This window comes from Phragmites australis, chromosome 19 (assembly GCF_958298935.1).
Source record: "Phragmites australis chromosome 19, lpPhrAust1.1, whole genome shotgun sequence".
Taxonomy (NCBI): Eukaryota; Viridiplantae; Streptophyta; class Magnoliopsida; order Poales; family Poaceae; genus Phragmites; species Phragmites australis.
This window is the reverse complement of record NC_084939.1, coordinates 25,994,039-26,007,195: the sequence shown is the minus strand read 5'-3', so window position 1 is coordinate 26,007,195 and position 13,157 is coordinate 25,994,039. Positions and strand designations below refer to the sequence as shown.

General features: G+C 47.2%; 1 protein-coding gene across 1 annotated transcript; it reads right to left on the bottom strand.

The window, feature by feature from the left end:
• Nucleotides 1–8,375: 8,375 nt before the first annotated feature.
• Nucleotides 8,376–11,966, bottom strand: LOC133900510 (fatty acid desaturase DES3-like). Its single transcript, XM_062341669.1, has 8 exons — nucleotides 11,512–11,966; nucleotides 11,354–11,443; nucleotides 10,878–10,944; nucleotides 9,911–10,003; nucleotides 9,606–9,791; nucleotides 9,408–9,485; nucleotides 9,124–9,261; nucleotides 8,376–8,980 (listed from the first exon to the last, which is right to left on the bottom strand). The coding sequence occupies exons 1-8, from the start codon at nucleotides 11,874–11,876 to the stop codon at nucleotides 8,777–8,779; spliced, it is 1,221 nt and encodes a 406-aa protein (XP_062197653.1). The 5' UTR covers nucleotides 11,877–11,966; the 3' UTR covers nucleotides 8,376–8,776.
• Between the last annotated feature and the right edge of the window lie 1,191 nt (nucleotides 11,967–13,157).

Sequence of the window (13,157 nt, the reverse complement as noted above, 5' to 3'; positions counted from 1 at the left end):
CGTCACCCTCCCTGTTGGTGCCAGCAAAGATGACCTCCAAGATGCCACTCCTACGTTGTGGGTAGAAGCTATACTGCGTAGTCTGAATGGTGCCATGGTACTCTGCGTAGATGACTGCAAGTGCCTGGCGAGCTACGTCACAGATCCCAGCTGCAAAAGTCTCTCTCGGTGCGAGGGCCGAATGGACCCTGCGCACCCTGTGGCCATCGTCGTCCGGGTGCTTCTCAAAGACGATTACCTCCACCAAACAAGCGTATCCATGGCCACTGAACGGGGTCCTAATTCCCTTGTAGATCGGAGCCTCCTGATAGCACAGACCCTTGAGAATCGTCCAAAGCTTACGAGGGAACTCCCTTACCTGCAATCCAGAAGTGTGGAACTCCGCAGGCGGCTGGAACGCCCAAGTAGCCTCTGTGGGAGCTCTAGCAGGAATGAAGCCTCCAACCTGCTTGCGGGGCGTCTGCTTCGTGCGGGCCATCTAACATTTTGAAAGAGAGGGAGGACTCAGTAACCATTTTAAAAAGATTTTATAAACAATAGCAATAGAAAGGGGAAGAGAAACGACACTGGTCGAGTAAAAGATTTCATAAACTAGTTTTTAACAGAGATATCTCCTTAATAACGACCATTTCTAGCTAGGCTTGCGTCCTACGGTCAACACGGCTTTGATACCACCTCTGTCACACCCGGTTTTCAAGAGAACAAACCAGATGCATTCCACATGTATGCTAGGATCAAATTTTCATACATGCGGTGACTTCATAAGTGATAACATAACAGTGTCATTACATAACGATAAGATTCATTACAAAAGGACCCGTAGGTCTTAAAGAAAACACTATGGTAACTTCCGGTGATAGCGGGTCTTCCATCCAACAACAGGCGTTGACCGGGGGAGTGCCAGCCTATGACAAGGTCTTCAGGTCAACATCTTCTTTCGCCTAGAACTCAGCTTCATCGACCGGTATGTCCTCGAAATCCTCACCTTCTGAGCATCATCAAGAGGTCGGGAGAAAGCAAGCGTGAGTACATGGAGTACTCAGCAAGTATGAAAAAACATGCTATGAAGGGTTAAGACAAGGAAGACTTGACTCGGGTTGACTGCAACTATGCCAATCTAATCTAGAACTCGAAAGATATAGCAATCCTATTTACTATGCGTGACGACACCAACATTAAAGGGATAGCTCATCAGATTCCATCCGACTACCAGACTCACCAGATATCTCATATCCAGCTACCAACTCATCAGAGTTCCACCACTCGACTACCCAAAACCAATCATCCAATATCCCTATTAATTATGAAGAAGTTCAAGCCCGCTCTTGACCATGAGCATGGCTGATCGATTAGTTTTTATACTCTACAGAGTTTGGACACTTTACCCACGAGTCGTGATTCCTGTTTTGCTTCACAATCCCGAGGTGTAGAGCCGGGATCTCACTACAAGGCCTTTACAAAGCGCTTCCAAATCCATATACACCCACTAAGGTTTCACCGCTAACAAGGATTCCATCCACTGCAGAGGCCCCCTCTTGTGCCACTCAACCGTCCACTGGTGCGTATAGAATAAGGAGGACATCTAATTAATTGGTCAGGTCATACCCATATAAGCCTCATGGTTGCGCTGTTATGCCGGGTTACAGGCTTCATAAACTGCCCCTTAAGATCTACATCATGTACTTGCACATCACCCAATGCACACACAGCAGCCATACTAATCAAACCAACCTGCCTAGATCCCTATGATCAAAGTTGCTAAAAATTACTCAAACCGGTTCATGTTGCATAGAACAATATTCAGATTAACATTTAACCCACCCAACTTGATAGCATGACTAAGCATTTCTACTCTTGACACCTAGACTACAACACAAGCAACAAGGATAATCACGGAAAGATACTAGTAAACCCTAAACATGGGATTCATATTGATAGGCATGCATCTAGAAAAATTAAAGATACACTTTCCTACAATAGGATCAATGTGATCAAGGACACTTACCTTCAACCACGGGTTGTTCAAAATCCTTGAAAGTCTGGTCCTGCAGGTTCACAAATTGCTCGTGTCCTAATGCAATCGCGCACACCAAAAACAAACAAACACAAACATCTAAGAATAGTACACCAAACAGTAGCAAGACACTATAAAAAGATTACTAACGGATAGTACTCGCTGCTACGATCGCGGGAGTGCAAGAATCGTCTAAATCGGAGCTCGTATGAAAAAGTTATGAGGGATTTAAGCTACGGGGGCTTTTCTGAAAAGTACAAGGGTGAAATTGTAAAAATATAAAGTTTTATGGACTTATTTGTAAAATTTTAGGGGCCTATGTGCAAATAAATAAACTACAGGTGGCAAAAAGTAAAATTACAAGGCTGAAAGGGTCTTTTTGTGAAAATAGAAAAATTTGGGGGTCTATATGTAAAATTACCTATTTAAAAGAATTAACAGATTAATTTTTATTTAGAAAACCTAATCATGACCTCAGCACGCTGACGTGGCTGACTGGGACTGCCACGTCAAACAAAATGATGACGTTGCAGCTACGTGGGTGCTGACTGGGTCTATGGTCCCGTGGACCAGCTGAGGTGGCATGGTCCACCGGTCCATGGTGGACCGAAGGTGTATGGTTTTCGCCCGACCTAATCTGGATCACCTACGCAAGATCGGACGGCTGAGGGTGGTTAGGGGGAAACGAGTGGCCGGCGGCGACAGAAAACGGTGTTGCCACCGCAGGCATGGCTGGAACGTCATCGGCAACGCGCAAACAGGGCTACAGGATACCAAACTCGACGATAAATGGTGCAATAGGACGAGATGGTGACGGGGAGTCTCACCGAGGGCTTTACGGCGGCCAGCGGGGTCTCTGCGGTGGTCGGTGGCAAAGGGAAGTGGCGACGGGGGGGTCAGAGCTCGATGGAGGCTTGGCTACATCGACGAATGCGCGAAATTAGGGGTCGGGGAAGCCTCCTCGGAGTCCTGCGGCACCGAAGAACTGGTTAGCCAACCTCGGGATGCAACGGAGAAGACGGATGACGGAGAGGTGCGGCGAGACTCACCGGAGTTCGACGAGATGGACCGTGCGGTGGTGGAACGACATCAAGGAGTGGCGGAAGGGACTCCTCGTGCTCTAGCGAAGCTGAAGATAGCCTCAGATGCATCGGGGGAAGCTCAGTCGCGGCGGACGGCGTTCGACGGAGCTCAGTGTCGGCAATGGCGGCTCTGCGAGGGTGTGGAGCGGGCGGAATTGTGGGCGAACGGGAGAGCGGCGGGTTGGGCGGCATATATACGCGCGCGTGCGGCGGCTGCGGGATTCGCGGATGTGGTTGAGGGCACCGGCGATCTCGGGCTGCCATTGCGGCGCTGCGCCGAACGCGGGAGCGAGCGCGACGCAGATGGAGAGGAATGATCTGACAAGTGGAGCTGAGCTGTCAGAGAGAGGGGGAGCAGTTGGGTTGGGCTGCACACTCAGAGAGAAACAGACTGGGCCGGCGAAACAGGCGTCACACACGGCATGCGAGCTCTCCCGCCACTTTGGCTTCAGCTCCAGCCTCACCGTGGCCCCACTCGGCGTGCTCCTTACGCTGAGAGGGCCGAGGAGGCCGACCACATATTACTACGCACTAGCCATGCTGCAAGCAAGCTGCAGTGTCAATCTGTGACCTCACAACACACTAGCTAGCTTTACAGCAACAGATCAACCACTGTTGCCTGTTGGACGTCATGAACAGGATTGTAGTAAATTCAGAAGAAACTATAAATGATGATCACCAATCCACCCCCACCCTCAAGATGGACCAGTGTGTGTAGGAGTAAATCAAATACCAAAGGGATGATACTAGTTTCTCTCTTTTTCATCGTTGTTCTTACAGGGATCCTAGTGCAAATTATATTTGAGCTACTAAAACAGCAGAAATGGATGATCCGATCCCCTAGTAGTAGTACTAATACTACTCAATCAAAAAAGTCAAAGAATTCGTAGATATATAGTATAAATGACCATTCCTTTTCTTTTTGTAATTCTTGTAATGACAACAAGAAGCATGCTAGATGTTAAGTGCTAACCACAACATGCATATGCAAACGGAAGAACTGTTCATAGCTTCAGCCGGCAAAAATCAAATCCATTTAGCTTCAATTGGTTTCTTGTATTTTTGGTGTACATACTCCTCCTCTAATAGATGTTTACAAAGGAGTATCCATATCTTAAAAATATATACATCTTATAAAAAATATTTCATTTATAAAGAAGTATTTACATATTAGAAAATATATAGAGTATATATTTCCGAGAGTATAAACTAGTTTTCAGTACTCCGGGGAATGTATATGTGTGTGTTCAGTACCGGGGCACACGAAGATGAATCAGTAATAAGTGTAACTCGATTAATTGAAACTCAGCGCATCGCAAATTACAGGCAATAGATATTGATTAATGCCCTTTCAGCTGGGCCTGGAAATACAGATTTTCAGATTGATTATTACCTGGCTAACATATGGATACACAACCCCGCATATATATGAAGATATCACAGCCAGTAGATTAGGTGTACAAACCACAACTGCAATCAATGATTTGAATCTGATGAGGCAATCCAATGCATGGATCTTATATGCCCGGCCCCCACATCTAGGCATGCATGCATGTACTGGAGCTGGAGGCCGCAGTCACGTGTATACTATGCACGAGTGAGTCTCTCTGTCTGTCTCTCTTGTAATGTAAAATCCAACCGTTGGGTAGCCTTAGTTATGAGGCAAATTAAAATCTGATGAGGATATATAGTTGATGGGATGTGATCTTGTCGGTGCAGCAGCAAATTAACTTGTTGTGATGCTGCACTGCCTTTGCAGCATGCAGTGACACCATCACGGGCCATGCATTGAGGTGATCAGGTCACGATTTATTTGCATATGGATGGAGGACCTAGATTTCACACCAAATTAGAAGTCAGGTGAAAATAAACTTCTGTCCTTGTGTGTGAGGAAGCTTTTTTTTTTCCATATATACGGGGGAGTTGTCTGATCACTTGAATGTTTCAGGCGCCTGTCCTAGTCAAATGTACTATTGTCTGATCACTTGAATGTTTCAAGCGCCTGTCCTAGTCAAATGTACTTATTAGTAACAGGCACGAATAGAAACAAATTAGATGATCCAAACAGGTCTAAAGTTTTTGGACGAAACTTAGGTCATCTCCAGCAGAGGAAGCAATTTTGCAGATTCGACGGTTACAGTATTGTTTACAGAGACTGACAGTGGACTCGGAGGAAGAAACCACCGTCTGTACTGTACCAGTACTGTAGCAACACTATAGCTGTACTGTTTAAAGAGGCTGACAGCGGTCCGAAAAGAGAAAAAAAAGGAGTAGAATGTACAAAATAGGTAAGGTCATCTCCAGCAGAGAAGGCATTTCTGCATATCCGGCTGCTACAGTGATTTGCGGGGGGTACTGTACCAGATCGAGTAGAGTCGGTACCCGATGCTACAGTGCGCTACATTGTCGCTACAGTACTGCGGAGAGAAAACGAACCATCAACTTTGGGGGGGGGGACTGTAGCAACACTGCTCACAGAGACTGGCAGTGGGCCCGGCCGCAGAAAACAATGTCTGTTACTGTAGCAGTACTGTTTATAGAGGCTGACAGCGGCCCGGAGAGAGAAAAAGATGAGTAGAAAGTAGAAAATAAGATAGCTGCTGGAGATGAAAAAATAAGGGATGCTGTAATAGTATATTTGAAAATAAAAATTTGAGTACCTGCTGGAGATGAAAAAAATAAGAGATGCTGTAATAATAATAGGGGATGTTGTAATAGTGTTTTTAGAATAAAAATTTAAGATAGCTACTGAGAGATGACCTTATTCTCGGACGCCAGCGACTACCTATCTATCAATCAATTAGTCAGCCACAACATCTCCATAATCAAATACAATACCTATCTATCCGGCCTGGTATTCTTCAGCTTTGCTTTGCTATTTTAATTTGCATGTATGTATTATATATAGATAGGCATATGATACGTGCGCGGGGTTGGTTACGCATCAACTCGGGTTGCTATCAGACAACGTGAAGTTACAGTACGAGCATAATGCAGTTGTGCTATATATGTATAGCGCATAAGGTATATAATCTAAGGTGGTGTTTGGTTCGAACTTTTGTAAAGCAATCTGATTGAAGAGTTAATTGATTTCGTTAGATTTTGTTTGGTTCAATTGGACCGCAATTCGTTACCCTGTAATCGGATACCTGGCCTTTGGAAGCCCGATACCCCTTCCACCTCAGCGTAATGTGATACTGCTTCGTCCCGTTGAGTTTGTCGTCTCCAGGGAATGAGCACCAAGCCACCCTATCGAGTTCATCGTCTCCGGTGAGCGAACACCAATCCACTCGGTTGAGTTCGTCGAGCCCGCACTAGACACAACCTCGGCGTCACCAATCTTGTCGCACGCCGTCCACTCATCCATGCCGCTTCCGCGGTCAACATTGCTCCCTCGCTCACCGTTTCAACCAACCCCTTTCGCCTTACCGCGGTGTTGCCGCATGTGCTCACCTCTCCACCAGATCCAATGCACCACTAGTCCACCACGCCGCCTAACTAGCCTCGCCACGCGCATCGTTCATGCATGCGTGGTGCCGAGCTGAGCAAGGGATGACGGTGAGGGAAGAAACGAACGGCGTTGTCTCCCTCCTCCCGATTCCCGCCGTGCTCCAAGCTTAGTATCAACTGCAGCGAAACAGGCAAGGATTCCAAGACACAACGCGCCAGCGGCAGGTACCAGCGGCGAGGGGCACACAGGAGTGGTCGGAGGAGATGTCAACGACGTCGGCTTATGAGGAGTGACGGAACTCTTCTTCAAGTTAGATACAATGGTTGAACCAAACAAATCTTGTTTTCACCCATTCCCTTTTATGTTCCCAGTGTAATTTGATTCCATTTGCGTTTACTTTTGCAGATCTTGAACCAAACACCGCCCAAGTTCCTCTGTAACACAGATGGCAATACATCTCCGATCAATGATGTTCCTTGCAAACTCAAGTGAAGGATCCATTTGAATTCGATCTGCCTCTGTTTGAATGTCAAATCTAAATAGTTTGATACTCTTAAAATAGGCAAATTAAAGTTTGATGAATTGGTTAAGAGCACAAAAACGTGACGAGTTGCTGCGCAGGAACGAAAGAAAAAAGACATACAAGCTCTCTAGCCTGGCTGGCAGAGAGCGGGCTCAGGGCAGGTTGTGCAGAAGTGGACTGTGCCTGCAGACACACACTAGGGCTGGCAATAGGGCAGGTTGGGTCGGGTCCTTGCGGTTTTTACACCCAGTGGGGGTGAGGCCTAGGCTAGATTTTTGCCTGTAGGGGTTACGGGTCGGGTTGAGGGCGGAGGTAGATTTTTGCCCACAGCCCCTGGTGGGCTCCCGGAAAGCCCATGCCAACTGCCTCCCAGTCATCGCACGTCCGCCGCCTCCTGTCTGTGTTCGTCTCCTGTCGCCACTCGCCTGCCGCCGGCTGTCGCCGCCCGCACGCCCGACTCGGCTCCTAGCCACCGCCGCACTGTGCCCGCAGGTCCTTGCGCGGGTTTTAGGTCCACACTGGGTTCAGGGCCAGGGCATATTTCTACCAGTTAGACGAATCGGGTCTGAATTAGGTTTTTCGATTAGAGTTTCGGGTCGAATACGTTCTTACTGCACCTGGCTCTGACCCGCGCTATTGCCAAACCTAACCAGAGGTGGAGCTCCCACTAGGGCAACTATGGTCATAGTCACGCTCATGTTCTACCCTTAATTCTCCTATAGCTCCCATGTCTTGGATGATGACTAGCTCCGCCCCTGGGTCTAACACACATAGAGAGACTTTTGTGATTGGCTAGTTTCTTCTTGGATTTTTCCACTGGTTCAATTCTTGTGACAATTTTTTTATTGAAATAGTACTAGGTAATTTCAGGAAAGTAAGACTTTTGCGATTGTATCATCGATGGTGTGTTCCCAGAAGTTAATAGGAGATGTATGAAATCATGGAATGCGGTATTTCAACTCCCGAAAAAACAGGAAGTGCTTGAATTTAGAATTGGTTGTTTATCTCATATTTAACTTGAATTTAGAATTGGTCTATTACAAAAAAAGGATGCTGGCAGGGCACTATTTTAAGGGTTCAACAACTATTTGTGGTCATGCACGCATGGACCAAGGGCGCCCTGTGGCAGGGCGCAGGTGGAGTCCCTCTCCCTCGGCAACAGCACCATCAAGATGCAGGATTGCCAGCATGCAGCAGCAACAGATGAATAAGGGACAGCCCTGCAGCCTGCAATGCAATGAATATATAGCTGATCTATTTGTGCACGCATGCTGACATGCATGCATGTTTCTCTAATACTCGATCGTTTGTGATGCCGGAATAACTAGCTAGCCTGCTCTGTAGACAGTCTGTTAAGTTGGAAATAGTAATCGGTGTGTACAAATTTCACTGGCTGTATGTGCCCTGCCAAAATGCACAGTTTCATTTCACATTTCAACTTGCACACCTCACCAACTCCATAGCTAAAACAACAGGTATCAAGCTATTACAAATCACAATTGTGTAATGATAGCTACTCCGATGATCTGAATCTGACCACCCAAATCTACGAACCAATATAATGCATCCTCTGTGGTCGCAGAGCTGCACCAATATACCCTTGCCGTTTATTTTATTTTCAGCAGGCTATATATGCTATCAATCAGGCATTCGTTTTTTCTGTGACTGCTGGTTACTTGAAATATATTACTAGTTCACCTTGTGCATCACTTGAGCTTATCGTTTTCGGCCCAGTCATTACCACCGTTCAAGGTGTGGTCAGTCTGGTAGTAGACGACGTCTCCGTGGTCGCTGACAAAGTGATCCACTCTGAGGCTCCTGAGGAGAACGCCAAAGAGGTGAAGTGGCAGCGGCCCTGACTTCTCCGGCTCCCGGTAATATCTGCCCAGCACTGGTCTCGCTGCCTTGGTCTGTTTTTTTTTTCATTTCATTTCAGAGAAGAAGAAAGATGGTAAGTAGTAAGTTAAAGTAGTTGTTTCGGCACTCTGTAGCAGTGAGCAGAGTACGGAATTCAGTAAGTATTCAGAGCAGAGTGGCAGATGAAAAAACTTACGGCTTCGACGAGGTGGTAGTGAGGAATCTGTGGGAAGAGGTGGTGGATGACGTGGGTGCCAATGTCATGGTGGATGTTGTTGATCCATCCGTAGTCCCTGTCCACGGTCGTCAGGCCCCCACGCAGGTAGCTCCATTCCTGCACTCAGCATGGCAAAGCATACCTCCTTATGAGCTACATGATTCATGAACCAACAACAGTGACACCTTCCTTCCTTCCTTCCTTCCTAAGATGGATGGTGTCCCAAGTCCCAAGAAGGAAGGAAGGTAAGTAAGTAATAGTACCTCGCCGCGGTACCAAGGAAGGTCATGGTGACCATGGTGGTGAAGGTAGGTCACCAAGTCCAGCCACATCACAAACACCTGCATGCGTGCATGCAGTTGCAAACTTAATCACATCTCTTGCTACAGTTTCAGTTAGTTGCCTTATTAGTACTAGTACCGTTGCTTACAAGCAAGCGATGCAAATTAGTGATTGCTTACCAGGTATGGGATGCCGTACATCTTGACCACCTGAACCGGGCCGAACACGCACGCCATGGCGATGAGCGAGGCGAGCATGATGCACCAGCAGGTGGTTGACACCATCACGTCGCTCCTCTCCTTGGGGCTGAACAGATCGCTGCTCGGGAGAAAGTGCGAGCCGTTCTTGCCGGGGGTTCTGTACCACTGCAACCACCATTGCAACAGCTAGCTAGCATCATCAATCTATTCACTACTCCAAATTCAGTTGTGGACTCAACATTGCGTCAAGAGTAATTCAGATAGTGAGGTTTACAGTTACATACGAGGTAGAGAGGGAAAGCAAGCAATGGGAATGGGGGTGTGAAGCGTAGCTTCTTGGTGCGTGGCTCCAGCTCCCGGTACACCTTCTCCGTGATCTGCTCCACACATATTTGCACAAGCATCAACAACATCGGTTAGCTAAAAGTTAGCAGATTAAACCCTGCATGATACTGTTTGCAACAAAAGCGAGAACGTCTCTCAAACAGTAATGGCATAGATGCTTTCAAATGCTTGTGACAAGACCCAATCCAAGCATCTACAATTTTAAGAGCCAGCGCTTTCACAGGCACAGCTCAAAGGATTAAAGGAAGGTATATATTCGTCAGAATTTTAGAGCGATTTCAGCCCTAGTCGACACTTGAGATCTGCTGGGTGAATTAAATCCATCTTTTTTTTATTTACTGGCATCAAACAGTGCGCACGCAGATGCTGGCTGCCGGTGCTTTAATTTAGTTCTGAAGGGGCAAACAAGGCTGTTGTGTGGTCACAGGCTAAATGACATGAAGCTAATCAAAGCTAGAGGGTTTGAGTTATAAAATGCTATCTTAGATCCAAACACAAGACATCCGATGCGCATCTCAAAGATCCGTCCCTGCAGATTACTGCTTTAGCATCAACTCACGTGAGTGACATATATATATCTGCAGATCTACCAGCTGCTAGCTGCTGGTGGTACTCTTAATTATTATTATTCACTGGACGGACCACATCGATCTATGTTTGTTAAGCAGCATGATATTTGTTCCTGCATGCAGATTGAAATCTCCTGCTTATTCAATCGACACTTGGGCAGACAGACACAAGGACGGTCGGTAAAGTTTTTTTTACTAGTATTTTGATGGATAGATGTCGTAAGTAATTAAGGTGTTTTGCTCAGACCGGACCGAACTAACATCTGAATCTGAATTGTGCGAGATTCGGAAAGAATAACTTAACTATAGTGTCAGATGTGTTGAATTTTATACTAACCGGGTGCCATGATTCATCCCTCTCGATGTGGCCATGATTCTGATGGTGCGTTCTGTGGCTGATCCTCCTGCATGCATATATGGCCATCAGTCAATCACATCGATTGGTTAAAACATCGATGAATCAGAAGGAGATATATTGCAATTGAAAACTTCGTTATGCATGCATAAGCAACTCATCAAAGCTTGATTCAGTCATGCGTTGATTTGTGTTACGTTCAATATCAGCCGGCTGCACTGAGGTAATTTGAATATAGAATCTGTGCATGTGGTGATGCTTGCATATCCCAATGTAGTGCTCCCATGTATCTTTTTTTATGCTAAACCAAACCAAAATATCTATCACAACGAACCGACGAGAGTGCGAGGTGAGGTAAAACAACATGCATACTAAGGATGCATTATTTTATAACAAAAAAGGTCAAAGATCGATATGCATATGCATCATGCATGGAGATGAGATGTAGAAGTAAGTACCATCCATTGTAGGGGACGAGGATGAAGGAGTGGAGGAGATGCCCCACCACGCTGTTGAGCATCCCGTTGTCGGAGAAGCTCCCGTGACCACTGCAACCGCCCAAACTTAACAACACAATTCAACTACAGAGAGATGAGACGAGGACGGACGATCGTACCAGTCGTGGCCGAGGACGAAGAGCGCCCAGAACATGGTGCCCTGCGCCGCCCAGTAGAGCGGCCACGCCGCCCAGCTGTCCAGCGCCGACGCCGCGAGGGCCAGCCCGGCCACGGCGGCCACGTCGCGCGCCACGTACGACAGCGACCGCCAGGGGCTCTTGCGCCAGCAGTGCGCCGGCACCGCGGCGCGAACGTCGCCGATGCGGAAAGGCGGCGGCTTCCCGGCGTCGAAGAACTGGCGGCTGTCCTCCGTGGCCTTGGCCGCCGTTTCTTGATCTGGGCGCCTCGTGGTCTTCCTCGGCGCGGACATGGCTAACGGTGAAGGAGGCTGTTGCGTTGTTTGGGTTTGCATCCGCGTCTGCATTGGTCTCGACCGGCCGGAGGCGGAGAAGAAGGCGCGGTGGAGAGAGAGATTGATTGGTTTGCTACGACAACAGGAGAGGAGGAGCACGTGACTGACTGGGTCTCCGACGAGAGGGAGGGTGTCGCGCCTATTTATAAGCTGTCCGTCCACCCAAACCAAACTATGGTTTTCTATTTTGTCCTTATTTTTCTCGATTTCCTTTCTGGTGTAATTTCTCTTTCTTTTTTTTTCTCAATGTGCATCTCGAGTTTATATATGAAATTTTGTGGTGCAGTAGATTGATTTTTGCTCAGATGTTGTCAAAGAAAATGTTTGAATTTTTCATATCCATTTGTTCCATTTTCTGAAGAGTGGTAGCATGGAATATGTTTGCAATCTAGCTTGAACACTTGTACATTTGGGAACCCCTCTTTGCTGGATGGTGGAAGAAATTGAAGAATAGATGTTGTTTTTGTTTCAGAGCACGCATATGTACATATTGCCATGTTTATTGTCAAGTTGAAAAGAGTAAGTGTTGGTGAAAGAAATTGTTTTCTATGAACAAAGTGCTGCGAGAGCCAAGTCATAAGAATAGCTCAAGCTTGAAGGAGAGATGGAGAAGGAGAAAACACCAAGGTTATCTAAGCAATCATTTTCTACCTTTGGTTTGATGGCCAAGTGTATGTATTTATACTTATATTCAAAGTATAAATATATAAATGTGCCCATAGGAGGCAGGCAGAGGTATATGTCTTATACTGTACAACCAGAGAGCGGGTTAGCCTAGTAAATTATCCATACGGCTGGTAAGGTGGTTGTTCTAGCAACAGGTCATCCATTTCGGTGCCGCACTGCACCAGCGTGTCAGGCGACCACCACTTGTGCCATCGTGTCAAGCAGCTACCATTTGCACCATCGTGTCAGGCAGCCACCACTTGCACCAGCATTAAATGCCAGTCACCTTGCTGCACATGGGGGTGGCCTACAGGCCCCCTCATGATTGATCTTTCTAAAGGATTAAAGGCTCTGGGGTCCGGAGGTATGGCCTCCGAGACCGCCCCGGAGCCCCAGGCCCCGAAGAGGGCCGGAGCCTGGGTGGTCTTCGGGCTTGGACCTCCGGGGCCAAGGGACATCAGGGGTCCTTAATGGTGATCCCCCCCCCCCAAACAGTAGCCCCTCACGAGGACAGCTAGCGGTGCGACCATCCCCGTGGTATCCGAAGAAGGGCCTCCGACGATCCTTGGCTCCGCAATTACGGGCCCTTAGCGCTCCGATGATGCTGCACTTGGAAGTGTTGGTCAA